Raw genomic sequence first — 17,796 nt, forward strand, 5'->3', positions numbered from 1 at the left:
AATGAGTTAACAGGAGTTAACATGTCAAAGAAATCTGATAAGGAGATTGCACAATGATAGATGAAGCAGAGTTGCATGTAAGTATGATGAGAATAGCCAGCATAATAGGAGATTAGAGCATTTTTGAATAGAAAAGCCCTTGTTACACAAAACTTGCAGTAATTAATATATTGTAAATGGCTCTTGAATTTAAGAATACATAGAAAGCCTGAGTTTGCTTAGAGGTCTCTGATGCTTGGTATGGAAATGTCTCAGTCTCCCAATTCCACTATTCTATAACCTGATTCTTCTCCTTTTGCTGATATTTGCTCTCTTAAAAACTCTGTAAGTTCAAAATTCTACCATCTTCCTAGGATAAGAGTTTTAAAGAATTGTATAAAGACCTTGATATGAAAACCTTCTGTGGGTTTTCTGATCCATCAATCTCTGAAATTAACTCACTCTTAATATATAAATGAATACAGAAGATCCTGTTTTGCATTTCAAAAAAATGTATTCTCACTTACAATTTTTCCTTTCTCCAATAGTTCTCTTTACCTTTTCATCCCCTTGTTCAGGAACATGCCAAAACCAACATTTTGCTCTTTCACAGCCACGCAAAGTCATGAAATAAAGTCTGCAATATTTACGAGGCAATTCAATCATCTCCAGGAGCTGATGGATTGAATGGGAAACCTTAAAAAAAAAAACATAATTAAACATAAAAAAATCCCACAGAAAAAAACCCAAAGCAAACAACCCTCACCTCTATACTATATCTGCAACATTTCAAACAAGATCAAGATTAACCCTCATTATTTGCCTGTTTATTGCCTAACTCAATGAAAACCTGTACTCTTGAAGACCACACAAGACAGGACAACACAAAAAGAGCTACATAAGACTGTCAACGAACAGAAAGGAGGAATAAAGGTGACAAACTACTATATGGCTCTGGATAACAGTCTGAGAATGTTTTGGGTTAATTTCCTTCATCCTTGTCAGTGCCCAATATAATTATGCATCTCTCCTGAATGCATGAAACCTTCTCTGCTTTTCAGTTCTACAAAAACAATAAATCAAAAAGTCATATTTGATTTTGTTTAAGCTGGAAATAGAAATCAACAAACTTTCACAGTGAATAGATCTCCCCTCATCACTGATTTCATTCTTGAATACAAGCCTACACAGGCTGGTAATCTCTGAATAGACATATGCAGAACTGTTTGAATATCCATAACAAAACTAACGCCAAAGTGTCAGAAGTCATAAAGAATTTAGCAACTCACTTTTACATTTCTGTCCATCTTCCATGGCTCAGAATCTCCGTAATTTTGCAATGGCAGTAGAGAACTCTTTCCTGAAAATCTGAAATCTAAGAATTAGGACAGAGGCAATAAATGGCTCATGTAATAAAATAAATCATACCAAACACTTATTTGTTTTCCTTTATATTTAGAAATCCTTGAATTCAAGGTAATGATTAATGAAAATTTGACTAATACAAACTAAATCCAGCAATGTAAGCCACGGTTTCTCAACTGTTTTTAAAATGAACTTTTAAACAAATTTTAAAAATAACTGCTTAATAATAAATATTTAAATTAAAAATTTACAACTTTATCCAAGGTCTCTGTTCTGATTTATAGAGATGAGGAAAGAAATGGAATGAAAATAGCCAAAATTTTAATTTAAAAAGGGAAAAAAAACACTTTATCAGTAATCCTTGCATTCTCAAATCACTAAGAATGAATTTAAACTGTTTTTTCAGAATCAGAATAAACCTTTCATAATCTGTATCTTTTAGGCAGTGTAGCACCTAGCTCAAGCCCAATGTAAGTTAATGTTTTTTAAATAAAAACATAGTTTTAGAAGTTTAATTATTCTTGATACCTGAGAATCCTTTTTTTCCCCCTTAAGAATTAATAATGCTAATGGAAGTTAGGAGTTCTATTTTTCAAATCTGGTTTTAAAAAGAAGTAAGAGCTTCTGAGTATCTTGTTTTCTGAGGTGCCCACCTGGTACCCTAAGAGATCTGGCTATTTGAAAGGCAGGGTGCCTAGCATTTTCTGACAAAATATATAGTTAATAAAGAACATCCAATAACAAGGCATGTTCTACTGGACTACTAGCTGTGTAGTTCTTCTTATTAGAGCTTTCTAAACAGATACAACCATCTACAGGATGGAAAGGAGAAATATAAAGTAGAATAATTATATATGTGAATGGTAGTTAGCAGCATAGCTGCATGGTTTTGGGCAGTGATTGTGGTGGGAAATTTGCTAAATTTAGGGCGGGATAAATCTAGAGACAGGAAAAAATACTGAGAAAAACAATCATCCACCTTATGCAGAAAAATGCTAGCAATATCTTGTAGAGCTCACAAGCTTTTGCTGTGGGCACTTCCTGTTGTCCCCATTGCCTAGAACTTTTGGCCAGGTCCTTTCAACAGTCTGCACTCTCCCCTCTCACCATATACCAAAGTCACAGGGGAGCAGGCACTGCAGTGACACAGCCTGTCCTGTCTGCACAGCTCTGGAGAAGAACAGGCTCTATTTTAATCTCTCTCAATACAGAAGTTCTTGCTTTGGTGACTGCTTCCACTGATCCTAAGAAAAGTTTAGAAAAACTCTCCAGAAAGGACATACACTTTTAAGGCCATAGACAAGCAATTTCAAACCAGAGTAGTGTAGACAGGCATCCTCCTTCCATATTTCATAGTTGCTTTTTATAGCCTTTGTTGCCCTTCCTAAAAACATTGTTAAATGACATGATGGTAAAAATTAGACAACATACTCAGAATAGTAGTCTAATCTGAAACTAAACAAGGACCTATGATACTGATCTCAATCTAGAGAACACTCATTTATAAGCTTCCACATTAACCAATCACTCTAAAAACACGAATTCCCAAAACAGCTGTGGCACACAAACAGAATGCAGTATCTATCTGTAAATAACCAAGTCCTGTACTTCTCTATCTCACATGCCAAATAAAGCTACTCATTTACATAAGGCTGAATATCAGAGTTGTTATTTTCAGAGAAAACCAGCAAAAATCAGAGAACTTTGAATACAGTTCTATTACATTATGATTTCTCTAGTGGCAGAGACACTCAAGAGGTACCTGCCCCACTTATGATACATATCAGGTTGAAGCAAAGCACTGCTTATTAAAATCTAGATTGTTTGCTTGATCCAGTTCAGCGAATGCCTCACAAACATTTGAGCTGGCATAAATAAGAAAGCTCTGACCTTTGGCAAGGCACATAAATCCCTTTATAGAGCTTTGCTGACAGAAACCAAAACTCTAGTTACATTCTCTGATTAAAAAAGTTATTTGCCCATAATGTGGGTCAAATACAGCATGTCAAAATACTAAGAATATGAGCAGTTCTGAATTGTTGAAGTATCTGAGAATTATAAATATCAAGATAAAATGACTGCTATTTGACATTAGCAGATGGGAACCTGTTAAAACAAAACAAAAACCAACTTTGCCATATGATAGCTTCCATTTTTGCTTCTATATAAAACAAAAATAAACTCTAGTCAATGTCTTCAGAAACTGAAGAAATCCTTTAAGATTTTATAGGGAAATAAAACACAAATAAAAAACCCAGGAGGGTTTACTAATACAAGATACGAACCATTTGTCCAGGGTTTCAGCACTGCGCCTTCACTGGGGGCATTCACTTTCAGGGCAGGCAATCTTAATCCTGATTGAAGTTCACAGTTCAAAAGACCTTTATATTTACAGTCACTGCTGAGTGTTAAGACAAACACATACACATTTGTTTAATCAAATTAAATAGTTGCTTCTCCCATACACTAAATACTTAAAATGTGGTATTATGTGTATAAGAGATGAGAATTTCTTCAATAGTTAAAGTAACAAACACGCTCTATAAATTTAAACAGCTAGCAATCCCAACAACCTTGCTTTCATTTCTCTCATAGCCTAGTCACACTGGATTATCATCAACTGAGATCATTCTATCCTAAAGTTTAACTATATTAAATTCAGTAAATAAGCAGAAAAGGCACCACGGGAACCACTTCATTTTTTTCACTCCACTGAGAGGAAGGTTGAGATGGTTTCTGCTGGCTTTGGAGCACCTCCTTTTCAATAAACTGCTATGTAATCTCTGCCAAGGAAATCCACAAAGCTTTGGAAATTACTTGAAGAGTCAATTGTTTTCCTGTCTAATAACCTATTATACTCAGCAGAAGATTTCGAAGATTTCGAAGGGAACCTCAATTAAAAACTGTTTTGCCTTTAACTATTCCCGAATGTGTACGTTACAGACAATCAAATTACTGAGATGCGATATTTTCGAAAATAAGATACAAAATTGCTAGGAAAACACTTAAATTACATCTTTCTTATTTGTAATTAAAGCCATAGGAAAAAGATCCCCATCTACAAGATCTCTTTCTCCTCATCAGTTAAGTCAGTACAACTCAGTCAGTACATTCAGCCTGCTTGCTGTTTAGAAACAGACTTGCTATTCCCTATGAGGGAAATGTTCCAGATTTTAAACTACTACTTATTTAATACCTTCCTTAGCCAGGATAATTCAAGTCTTTCCTAAATGGTGGGCTGTTTTTAATACAGTTTGAAACTAAAAATGCTACTACAGAGAAGAATAAATTCCATCAACAATAAGCTCAAATCCCTTCAATATCCATTTTTATTTTTAATATAGCTGGTATATTTGTCTCCAGAGGGACAAATTTGTGGATCTAGTTACCCATATTTTGCAGCTTACAATGTAATAGCATTTTCCTAGCAACTTACCTGCAGGATAACAACCTCAGCTCTCTTTTCATCTAGATGGGAAACTGCATGCTATTTTGACAAGAACTGTAAACTATATAGCTATACAATCAATTTCTAAGTATCATCTTCAGATTAAATTCAAATTAAAAGCAGAGTTTGCTAAATATGAGCAGTTTTTTTCCAGATATTCAGAATCAGCCTGTACATGATCCTGTGCAACGTGCTCTAGGTCACCCTGCTCGAGCAGGGGAGTTGGACTCGATGATCTCCAGAGGTCCCTTCCAACCTCAATCATTCTGTGATTCTGCAAACTTTGCAATGGCAGCATTTCTGAACAAAATAGAGAAAATAGTTTGATGCCAAATGATGGATAAATGCTTCTTCTATAACCACAGAGATTGCTATGTTCCAACTAAGGAAGTGAATCTTTTCTCTGGTGCTGTGTTAGGGAAAAGATGTAAAGTAATGTGGTATCATTTGCATATACATTTTTATCTACCATAATCTACTTATGTTATAGCACAAAGAGCTATTTATGCTTCTGAAGTAAATTCATATGGATATTTTACCAGGAGAAGCTTGAAGCTCTCTGGCTAGTTAATGAACAGATGCAATATTCTCTACTTAATGGACATCTGTTAAATTTGAATTCTGTCACATAAACATGACTGGTGCTGGAAAAAAAGTGATGCCCTCCTCTGAGCAAGCCGAGTCTTTTAATTACCATGAAAATGACTCTGGAATGTCTGTTACTATGTTTCTCTTCTAATCACTTAACTGTTCCATCAGTTAAGTTTTTTAATAAAAAGTCTTATACTGCTTCTTTTGGGGGCTTGACAACAGAGGAAGGTATTTTATTCTCACATTTCAAGTCACACATGCAACAAACAGTGTAAGCACAGCCTGAAGTAGCAGAACAGTTATGCATATGTTTAACTCCATGTCACATTGTTAAACACCTTTTTCTACTGCTGTTCAAAGATTTGTCAGCCTGAATTTGAGTGAGAATCTTTCAATCCTTCCATCCGTTTTAGGAAAGTCCCAAGAGACCGCAAAGAAAGCTGATAAAGCTTCATTAAGGGCTAGTAAATTTTTTAAGAGTTCTGGTAAGTGCTATCGTGGCTGGAAACACAACTTAAACACTGTACTCCTTTTGGGATGCCAGAGGAGGTAAGACACTGGCATAGAGTGGATGTATTTAGTCCCAGCCAGAGCACAAAATATTTTCTGTTACCGCATCAGGCTACAACTAAAATTTCCTTTTTGATTTCTTTGCATAATGAAGTATCTCATATATTTATTTGCTTTCACATCTTGTTGCAGTATAGCAGAAAAACTAAGTTAAAACCTGATGGTGTTTTAATAAAAACATCACCTTTCATTTGTACAGTGACTGGGGAACATCACAGGTTACTCAAAGGACAAAGTATACATACATTTTTCCAGTTTCGTCTGTTTTTTCTTGTTTAATATCAGCCATCCCATCTGCAAATCTGAACTGTGAAGATATTTAAATTATACTTTTAGACTGCATAATGTACAGCACAGCACTAACAAGTCTGCTATGTTTTACACTACAGACTTAAAACTAGAAGTCTTTTGTTGAAAAGTCTGATAATATAGTCTTGACTATAAAAACATTATTCGGACTGTAGTGTTATTCTTACACAACCTTTTTAACTGGTGTATTACCTTTACAAATTGTGATCTTTAACACAGTCATCTTTAATGGGAAAAAGGATGACATGATTGAATGGGTGTTTTCTCACTTCTCTTTCCTTCCCATAATTTTGAGGCCAACTACCTAATTTTAGCTATAGCTGACAGATCTGTATAAATCCCACAAATGACATTCCTACAAAGTTCATTGAAAATTTAAAGCTGCAAAGAAGAGGAATCTGAGGCTCTTAGTCAGCTACACATCAGAGATTACAGGAAAAAAATCCTCCAAAACGCAGAGGAAGAGAGCACCTAAGATATCTAGGGGTATGGGAAGAATCTGAAGGGAATGATATAGGGCAAACTCATGGAATTCTGGCTTTGTTTTTTCCACTATTCATGAAGTATGTTGCTTAACTTCATATTGTATCACAAATTTACAATAACCAAAGAATTAGAGGATATACTCTCATCAGATGTAAAAATTTCATTTTACTAGTTCCCCCATACATCAAGGATTTTCTCCATGCAGTAACTATTGTTTCTGTCCTTTTCACAGCTCTAGAAGACTGAAAAGCCATTAAAACACAAACAAACCAAAAACCCCATCAAACTCTAAGAGTACTTGTAAGAAGTGTTCTGCCCTTCTACTCCCTACCCAAGTCTGCACAGCTAGTTTTTCATCCACATATGGATGCAACGTGTACATTGTGGTGCAAGTTTCTGCAGTTTAGTTTGAGATTTAGGTGAGAGGAGTAGGTATCTACTGTCATTCAAGACAGCACAGAAAAGCAAGTATGTCAGGACACTGATTTTATAAAGCCAGAACATCACGAAGTAGCCCATTGGGGTGTGGCCAGCAACAACCACAGTTTTTGCAACAAGTACTACTCCTCCAGTAACGAATCCATCCTGTATAGGGCTATACAAACGCCTTTCATGCTACTAACCTTCCTCTAGCCCGCTGCCGGACTCCTTTACTCTCTCTTACTGTGAGGTCAGGGGACAAAATTGTCTTGCTTACTTTTTGTATCAGATGTCTCATTCGCTGTAGGAATGTTTCTACTCCACTTTTAAATAATGATCCTAGTAGAGAAACTGATTCCTCATCTGATTATTTACTCCACACACTTACCAATTTTTAGCCACCTCAATTTTACAGTTTAACTTAATCAGTTAAATCCATTATCCATTCTTGAGGGAGTTAAAAAAACAGTAAACGCCATCAGCATTTATGTCTGCTGGTAGTGAGATGCAAATTCTCATCTATGATCCAAGAAGGAAATAGCAAAAAATTTCAGCAAGTATTAAAATTCCTAGACTTAAATTATCTAGGGGAAAATAGAAAAGTCAGATAATGTCACTGAGCATGAAAATGGCTTAATGTTCTCTCTGAACTGCCAGGAAGTCAGTATGTTTATGCTGTGATGCTTCTGCTCAAGTTATCAGTCTCAGAACATTCCTCCTCTGATGTACCAGCTGTGCAGCTCTCCCAGCTGAATTTTTCAGTACCACCCCACCCTTCTGAGACTGTGGGGTGAGAAGCATTTAACAGCAACTTTCTAAAATTATGTTATGTAAAAATATTATAGATGCATAGAAGTGCTTTTAGATATCTACTGGAACAGTACTTTTTATACAACTGTTAATACAGAATTACTGTAATAATTGATATGACAATACATTGCTTGCATTCAAATTTGAAGACCAATTATGAGTGAGAGAAGAAAATCACAAATTCTGTCAAATAAGACTTTCACCTGCCAACAGCACACAGTAATCTGTGCAACTATGAAAGCAGTATTCTCTTTACTGTAGAAAATTAAAAATTTCATTGATGAAACGTTAGTATTTAAAGTTATCCAATTATATGGACTATCATTTCCTAAATGATTCAGTAACAGAAAGCATGACTTCTCAGTACCTCTTCATCCATGTCAGAACCCTTTAAAAGTTCATCTAGTTCACTCAGTTGCCCATCTTCAAAAGAGTCCTCAGTAACACCTCCCAAAGGACTACTTCCACTCGACGAATTGTGGGTTTTAATTTCATTAGCTGAAAATTTATAAACATATTACTGTATGCATTTTCCACACTACAAGGTTTTATTTCCTAGCTATTTCGAAGACCTACTAGTAATGACATTTAAGATCTCCTAGGTCTTCCTAAATATGAAATTTTTATGTAAAATCATTTCGTCTTTAGAGCATGAACCATTTCAAAGTAAGTATTACATTGAATCTGCAATTAAAAATTTACCCATGCTGCATGTTCTGTAGTATTCTACAAGGATGGTTACAACAGGTTTATTTACACAAAACTGAATCCAATATTTTAAAAATAAATTCACTTAAGTTTTATTATTAAAGCACAGTCAAAAATTTGCACGGTAATTTGCTATGCAAATAAAGACTTAGACTTTACTGGAGAAGGTGATCAGGTAATTGTAATGACATGATGTAACTCAGAACTAAATAAAGACAACTGAGAAACTCCAAATTCCTGTAATACAGCAAACTCGGTGAGAATTCAGTGTCAGGAAATTTCAACATCTTTTGGAGATGTCACAGAAAATGAACAAAACACTTCACTACAGCATTGTGAAGAAGCTCTTTACACACAAAAATGAAGAGCTTTGGATAGAAGAGAAATCCACTCCTTCACTGGATCGTACGAATTAATTTTGACTGCAGTGTGTTGTCTTGAGACTGGAGAAGAGAATCAGATTATTATTGGAAAAGTTTTTCTCTTAGTGGTCTCTACAATTTCATCAGCAGAAATCACATCTGCATAAAGGGTATGTATACCATATTTCCACTTGAAAGATGAGGAGGACTGATGTCATCTAAAATGCTTAACCTTAATTGTAGCATTTGTTGCCCTTTTTGCACTCTGTAAAGGCACTGAGACAAGAAGCAATGACCTCATTATGCAATACAAGGCACCCAAGCAGTAACACATATTTCTAAATAAACACATAAATCCTCAGTAATTACCAAAAACAGTCATCATTCATTTGTTCTATACAGCCCGTTCTATTTTTTAGAAGGCATATATCAAGCATAGATCAGTATGCTCACGGTAACTTCAGAGTGTGATTGGTTCCTAAGTTATTCAGACTTGGGAAGCAAGACTTACATAAACCTTTTTCCTTATTGTAAAGGCTGCAAAAATATTCATAAATTTACCAGCCTCAAGATTTTATTAGAATATGAAATAGAATGACACATTAGTTAAGAAAATGCAGATGCAATTAAATAGTACAAAACAGAAGTAAAAGACAGTATAAATAAAACATCATGAGGCTTACATGTGTTCTGGCTTCCAGTGTTGGTTTCAAACACCTCTCTACTGCAGATACCACAGTATAGCCCCCTCTGGCCCTGTCTCTTTACATCCCATAAGGCCTAGGTGTGTACCTACTCCCTAGACTTCCTCAATGGTCTCCCTGTTTCAGCTTCTTCAGGAGCTCTTAAATCCTCACTACCTTGTATCTTGTCTTCTCCTCACTGAGGTTCTTAAAATTCTCTCCCCCAAACACACTATTACAAAGGGAAAATTCGGTCTCCCCCTTTTCTTCAGGAGGCTGTATCTGTCCATAACACATGAAAAAAAACTGACAGAGGTACTGTCCATCAGACACCTTTCAAGCCTGCAGCAAAACTGAACGTAACAGAACATTGCTAGATTAACAGCAACTTGACAACTGACACCAGAAACACCAAGAACCTTCAAAACCAGTCTCTACGCTCTGTACTTCCTCCAGCAGGTCAGTAGTATGTTTCTGCTCAAAATCAAAATTCTGTACCTCTAACCTATCTAAGAGAAACTTCAACATCAGACATGCTTTGCATAGTAGGTCTGTATGCAGGGTGCAGAAACCAAAAGAGTCGGAGAGTTCTGCTTAAAACATGAAGAAAAAGAAATACGTCTAAGTATCCTACTTTAAAAAGTATCCTTGAAAAGAAGTTGTTTGTCTGAGGAACAGGGATGGCATCTGCAAAGAACAAAAGTGTAACCTAGAAAAAAAGCTATTATAAAATTCTGTCTGATGATGGAGACAAGAGAACAACCAAGTAAGATAATGAGTCAGACTCCAAAGCAGCATGACAATACTCAGTGTTCTCCTACTGTCTTATCAACTAATAGAGGAGCTGTTTCTTGCCCGTAGTATCAGAAAGATGTCACTTGGGGGGGGGGGGACTACCAATAAACAAGTACTACAGAACAGTGGATGTTCTCTGTAAAATTCAAGTTTCTACCATTTCAAAAGGCATTTGTTTTATATACATTTTGGAAATAAATCCTCATCACAATAAAAAGGTATTACTGAACTGACAGGTTCTAATCTTATCTGGAAGGTGTAAATTCTAGGCTTTGCTATTGAACATCCGTGTTGTTACTTTCCTCTCCCGAGCATGCATTCAAAAATGTCCATTCAAAAACTCTTACCTTTTAGCACCAAATGACAGGAATTTTCAGCATCATTCAACACTCCAGATTCTTGTACCATATTGTCTCTGTTTTGAAAAAAAGTTGTATTTCAGATTTCTAGCACAAAAGCAAAATAACCTAGACAGTTGTACACAATTAGAGTTCTCAGGAATAAATATTTTTAGCTATGGACAGAATCCTTCCTTACAACACACTATCCTCATTAGATCAAATCTCTCTTTTTGGCTATCCTATGTCCATCTCTATAGATTTACACTTAAATATATTAAGTAAAGATCAATGTGTTCTACTTTACAAGGAGATGTGCTCTCATTATAGAGACTAGAGTTGAAAAGTTAACCTATTCCACAAAGGACCACTGCTTTTTTTTTGTAAAAGCTTAGTAGTACTTTTAAATTCTCCCTCTCCTTCACTGTCTTTTATCATCTCCTCAAAACCTAGAAAAAATGAATGCTGAATTATGTATAACACAAACTTTGCAAGTGAAGATGCAGAAGCATAAACATCTATAACCTGCTAGCCAAATAACATATTTGAAAACTATTCACGTCTGGGGATAAGATAAAAGCAAGGAAGAAGAAAGAGCTAACAGAACGCAATTGTAGAAGCAACTGTTTATTCACATAGAACCAACAAAAGAACAAGCTACCACTAGGAAATAGGAAATATTTCAAAGCAGTATACCGCTTTCCACCTAAAAATCTACCCTCAAAGGCACACTGCTAAAGAAATTTAAAAATATTGATTTATTTATTAAGAATGCTACTCTCAATAATTAGCTTTGTTTATACTTTCATATTTCATTTCACTTAGTCTAGATCAATTTTTCTAGATTAAGTTTTCCTTGGATTCAGAGTTTTATCCTAGTTTTTCTAAAAATGCCATAAAATACTGTATTTACATTCAGAATACTGTCATACCTCAATTCTGACACTTGAAACTAACAAAGAAACTGGTGAAACTTGGTAAGGAGCCTAACCACTACAACCAAAGTGTACTGATAGAAGATCAAAGTACTTAAAGAGTATTGTCATCCTAAAGAATGATGCATACCTAAAATGATTTACTGAATCTTTATCTTCTGAAATGACAGGATACTGAAGCTTAAACTCTGGCTTTTCTTCTGCAACAAAGATGCTACTACAGGGCTTTTTTGTAAAACAATTTTCGGAGTCCATGAGCGAAGGGTCCTCATCATCACTGGTTCCAAAAAGGTCAGGGTCATCCTGGATCACATCAATCACAAGAATATCTTCTTTGTAAGCTTCAAGAACGTCTGGAAAGTTTTCACTTCTGTGCTGTGAAAGATTCCCTCTTGATTTTCTATTATCATGTATTTCTAATACAACAGGGTGGTCAACTGCATTCCAAGAATAATCAGGAAGATTAGATTTTGGTACATATTCAGTAGTCCTAGAGTCAGAAACAGATGACTCCAGCTGTCTCTCAACGACAGCATGTGGGTAGAAAGAAACATGTTCAGGGAGTGCGGATATCTCATTTGAAAGGTTTTCAGAGTCATCATATTCAAAGTCCTTATTGTGGCTATCATCAGCTTTTTTCTTCGTGGAAGCTGTAGATGAGACATCAGTCACTACAGAAAGAGTCTGCTGCTCAGAATTTATCAAAAAAGTCTCTTCATCTCTTTTCTGCCTTTTTGAAACACAAGTATTGTCCAGAACTTCTAGTGGACTACAGGGCTTTCTTTCAAATGAAAGAGCAGCTTCCAACTTTCTGGATTCAGGTCTGTTTTTGCGTAAAGGAATTTTGAAATTTGACAGATTTCCAGTGTTTAGCACTTTCATTAGTTTTAAATCAGAAAGTGTTTGCTTCACAACTGATGCTTTATGGCCGAAGTTTACTCTATTATTGTTACCAGTAGATGCAGCATTCTGGGGGACTGTCATGGAGGGATTTCTTTTTATTACAGCTCCTTTACTTTTATCTTTTTGTTTTGTTGTACAATTCAAGGTTGCTTTAACTCCTTGCACATCATCAAGGTTAAAAGCCATGGAACTTCTACCTGTGTTAACTGATGACTCCAGATTTTCATTGCTACTTATTCTCAAAGTCCCATAAATATCCAAGGAAGAGGATTTTGGTGTTTCAAGTGAAGCCAGACATTCAGTGTTCAGATCCATTATTTTATGTGCAGATTGTTTGTTAATTTCTGCTGGTGATACATGAAGATCCAACTGCCTCAAACTGCCAGTCAGAGCACTGTATCCTAGAGCTTCAGTACTGCTTCTATCAGAGGATTCCTCAAAGCCAGAACTTTTTTCTTTTTCTCCTTTTGAGATGGACCTGTGATCTTTATGAAACCATTCAGAAGTCCTTGCACATGATTCCAAAGGCCAAACATTTTTACCAGTCATCGGTATTGTTCTTTGACAGGTAGACTGTTCCAATTTCTTACTAGCTTTATTCAAATTTTCATCTGACATGCATTCCTGACAATTAGAAACATCACAGACCTGAGTTAGCACTCCCAGGCTACCTGAGTTAGCAGAATGATCTTGTGGTGCCACACTGTTTGAATTGTCTCCTTTTGCAGCTACAGAGAGCTCAGATGTCTCCTTAAAGCAGTCTTCAAAAGCAAGAAATTTGAGGCTATTTTTTCTGCTGACTGATGTATTTTGTGCTTCATGAGTATTTTTTCCAATATTAAGACTTGATGTATGATCATATGAAACTGACAGGGTCATTTCCTTGTGATTGAGTCCAAAGTCTGCTAAGGAGTCTGATGTGGCAACTGGGTCCTCTGTTTGTAACTCACACTCACGGCATTTGTTAGCCACGTCTGCGAGAACATTCTGAACTTCTGCTTTCTTAACGATCTGCAACTTTTTTCTCGGTCGTCTACTAATATTCCACTTTCTTTCCCTTGAACAATTACTGTTTTCACTCTGAAGGCATGAAAAATATCCTTCTCTATTTTGATATTTTTCTTCTTTACTAAACAAGAAACCTCTTTTTAGGGGTGATCCCTCATTTTGCATTCCACTAGTGCTGCAGCTCATATCCCTCTGTTCTACGGCACCATCAGCACAAACAGGCTTCCTCTTACCTTGGGCTACATGGAAGAATCCACTGATTTTACAGCTGCTGGCAGTTCCGTTAACTGAAGACTTCACAAGTGTATTTATGTAACTGCAGGCCTCTAATCTCACAACTGGATTCTTTTCTGTTACAAATGGCAAGCAGTTACAATGGGTTAGGGTGTTTCCACAATGTTCAGCCTCAAACTTTGCTGATGTATTTTTTGCTTTTTCAGCCGTACTTACACTAAAGCTTTGTGAACACTTTATTTGATCAATTCCATTTTTTCTTTTTTTACACTGTACACCAGACCTTTTGGCCAAATAATGACACAGAAATTTCCTGCTTTCAGTCCCATCCAATGTGGCAATTTTAGGAGATTCAGAGGAATAAGGTTTCTTCTCATTGGAATCTTCTGATCTATTTAAATTTGTCTTGATCTCCTTCACTGCTTGTGTACCTGAGTCTTCCTCAATTTCTTTCCACTTTTCCTTTGCTGGTTAAAAACAAAGGAAACAGCCTCATTAAAAAATATTCTAAGGGGTGTGGGGGGGGAAGACATAGTGCAGTATTTTTTAAGAAGGACAAGAACATTCAAGATTACTTAAAACCATTACACTGTATAATGTTAAAACAATTATTGTTACATTTTACTAATAAGTGAGCACTACTTGCAAACTCACAATACCAATTTATGTCTTGTCTTAAAATGAACAGATAAAGAAGAGAATATGAGTGATGTCACAAGGAAATCAGAAGTACCAAGTTATTTAAAATATAGGTGGAAACCAAATTAGAGCAAGTCTTGCAAGAAAATGCAGACACTGTTTGCACAACAAAAGTGTTTTCACATTTTTGTTAAAACCTTTTGTTTACATATTGGATTCTCTGTTACATACTTTGTTTATAAGAGTATAGGTCTTACTTCAGGTATATAATCTAGTCAAATGCACCAGGTAGTTCAAGACAGTTCAAAAAGAATCAGAAAAACTGCAGGATTTGCACTTGTATAAAACATTTTTTATTTAAGAGCAAATATTGACTACCTAAAACAACCGTACATTTGAGAATTTCATCTGAAGAGTGGACTCAAATGTACTGGCAAAATTTTAAGACCTCATTTTTCAAAGTAACGTACAGTTTTAGTGGTATTTATATTAAATAATTATTTAATAATAACCTAAAGCAAATACCTGCCATTTGAATATACTCATTTTGAAGACATATCTCCCTCAAAAAAATGTATTTTAGGACAATTGTCTTGAGAAAATAGGAGTACACTTTTTTTTTTTTTTTTAAGAAAACACCTCTTTCAGAATTGCCAGTTTGATAAAATACTCTCTTAATACACCACAATACAATCATTGTTTCTACAGCTTTTAAGATTTTACAGAGAGCAGCAACTAAAAATCAGCAACAGGGTCTGAAAATAAAGAATAGTAGCCTATAAAGATGAGCAAAACCCCAAGACTACATGATATACATAAGAAAATAATCCAGTGGTATACAAATAAATGAAAAATTAACTGTATTTTAGCTTAGCTGAAACTACTGCCTCGTCTTTCCCTGCTTGTGTCTGACCTTTCTACATATAAATGAACTGATCATTTTTGAGGAAAAACCCAATTCTTGCTCAAGGGCCTGTTGCTGCTGATACCCCTTCCCTTTTTTATTTCTGAATAGTCTCAAGAAAGGAGAATAAAAGACTTATTTTCCCCTCCCATTTTTAAAGGTTTTAATTCTCAGCAAAAACCTCACATCCTGTTTTCTTACAAGACTAGTATTCACAGTTACGTAAAGCAACCACCAGTTCTTTTCGCTATGCTTCTTGAGCTGAGCAGCCCTACATGCTTCACTTTGGGACAGGCGACCAGCCACTTTATCATGTGCTCATGATGTTGCCCCACAGAGACACCTGTATCTGCAATAGAAAAAATCTCTCCCTTGACTTCGTACTTCCTGATGGCATCCTGCTCCAGCACCAGTCCCCCACCCATAAGCTCCCTGTACTCTGGAAGCTCACACGCTGCACCGGTATTTCTGTAATGGAGCACGGGTGCTTACCCCTTTCCCCCACACTGCCTGCTCCTTCCTGAGGGTCTGAGCTCTGCTGCTGTTCTATCATGGCTTGCTTTTGCCTCTTTCCTTGGTTTCTGGGTTCTTGGCTGCTCAGACTTTGTAGCTGTGGTACTGCCAAGGAGTGTCCATTCCTCTTGCTCAGAATCACTGTTCCTTTCTTCGATGCTGGATGCGGTGCATGCGGTTCTACTAATGAAGAGCTTGTCTTTCTTGGACTTTGTAGCTTTGGTCTCACCGAAGATGCCCTGCCATTCTTGCTTAAACATCTCTTCTTTTTCTCTGCAGTCCCCAACTCCTTCGATCCTGTCAAAGGACACCCATCCCTCCTCCCTGGGGCCTCTACTTTTTCCTGACGTTTCACTTTGGACAAGGAGGATCTCTCTCCCTTGTCAGTTTTTTTAACTTTTCCTTGGGCCTCTGTTTCTAAAGACCTACTTCTGCCTTCATTTGGGGAGCTTTCAGAGCTTTCCTCAAGCACCAGTACTCTTGGCTGTATGCAACAATGCCATTCCTTGTTCTCCATCCTCCCTACGTGCACCGAGGTGCTTCCCTCGCTCCGAGTGAGCAAACTCTCCTCAAGCTCTGGGATTTGCAGATTTGGTATCATTGAAGAGCAATGACCTTCCCTTTCGATATGACATGTCCCCTTTGCGGGTTGCAGCGCCTCTGGTTCTGGCGAACAGCAAATACTTTGCCTCCCTGTGCTCTCACATTCCTCGTCAGAGGATGAGATTTGTAACTTCAGCTCCAAGAAAGGGCATTCATCCTTTATTTCTGAGCTCCCTGAACTCTCCTGGAAACCTAAAGGGTTCGGTCCTTGTGGGCTATGCTCCTCCCTCCCAAACCCCGTTGAGAGTTTCTTTTGCAAGCTGGTTTCAGTGAAGAGCGGCTGCTGGCCCTCCCCTATCCCGCTGCTTACCGCCTTTCCCCAGCATGCTCCCACAGGCCTCCTCGCTGCTCGACCTGCTCTGGGCCTGGCAGCGCCCGACGCCCGCCGAGCCGCGTCCTGCGGGCTCCCAGCAGCCATCCCGCCCCGTCTCCCCTTGCTTCTTTTACCTGGGAGCCTCCGACTACTCTCGCCCTGCTCCTCCTGCACCGGCGCCAACGGCTCGGGGGAAACCCCGGGGAGCCAGGCAGGGAGCGAGCAGGGCGCCAAGGGCCGCTCGGCTCTTCTCTTCGGCGCCAGGCGGGGGCTGCGCTTGACCCCCGGCTCCGCCCGGGGCTCGCCCGCTCCCCCGCAGCCCGGCGAGCGGGGGCTGCCGCCGCCGCAGGGCCTCTCGGCCAGCCGCGCCTCGGTGGCGGCCACCGCCTTCCCTGACCTGAGCTGCGGCATGGCGGGGGGGGAGAAGGGGCGCCCCCCGCGGCCAGCCCCGCGCCTTCGGCCGAGGGAGGGCCGCGCCGGGCCCGACGAGGCGCGGACGAGGGCAGCTCCGCTCCCGCTCCCGCCGCAACGCCCGCCGGCCCGCGCGCGCCTCGGCCCCGCCGCACCGCCCCTCGACGGCGCGGCGCGGCGCGGCGCGCGGAGGGAGGCGCGCGGCGCCGTGCGGCGCATGCGCAGCGCGGGAGGCGCGCGGTGCCTCGGGCGCCGCCTCGGGCGCCGCCTCAGGCGTCGCCTCGCCGCCGTGTGCTGCCCCTCGCAGGGCCGCGGCCGCGTCGCGTCCTGATCATTTAACGCGGCCCGCGAAATACCAGGCGGGGAAAACAATTCAAACTCAGCTCCCCCCACCCAGAGCTGAGAGGTAGAAAAAAAAAATAACAGTACAGTTGCCTTATGTCAGGTTTCGTGGGTGTTTCGTCCTCCG

General features: G+C 38.6%; 1 protein-coding gene across 1 annotated transcript in view; it reads right to left on the reverse strand.

The window, feature by feature from the left end:
- The window catches only part of TOPAZ1 (testis and ovary specific TOPAZ 1), a 39,212-nt gene extending 21,885 nt beyond the window's left edge, over positions 1-17,327 (reverse strand). The window contains exons 1-8 of the mRNA XM_062568473.1: positions 15,980-17,327; positions 11,930-14,411; positions 10,874-10,941; positions 8,346-8,476; positions 6,199-6,260; positions 3,630-3,742; positions 1,269-1,354; positions 538-675 (exon numbers count right to left, since the gene is read on the reverse strand). Coding sequence (XP_062424457.1) covers positions 538-675; positions 1,269-1,354; positions 3,630-3,742; positions 6,199-6,260; positions 8,346-8,476; positions 10,874-10,941; positions 11,930-14,411; positions 15,980-17,327 — 4,428 coding nt within the window. The remainder of the gene's footprint in view (positions 1-537; positions 676-1,268; positions 1,355-3,629; positions 3,743-6,198; positions 6,261-8,345; positions 8,477-10,873; positions 10,942-11,929; positions 14,412-15,979) is intronic.
- Positions 17,328-17,796: the final 469 nt, after the last annotated feature.

This window comes from Rhea pennata, chromosome 2 (assembly GCF_028389875.1).
Source record: "Rhea pennata isolate bPtePen1 chromosome 2, bPtePen1.pri, whole genome shotgun sequence".
Classification (NCBI taxonomy): Eukaryota; Metazoa; Chordata; class Aves; order Rheiformes; family Rheidae; genus Rhea; species Rhea pennata.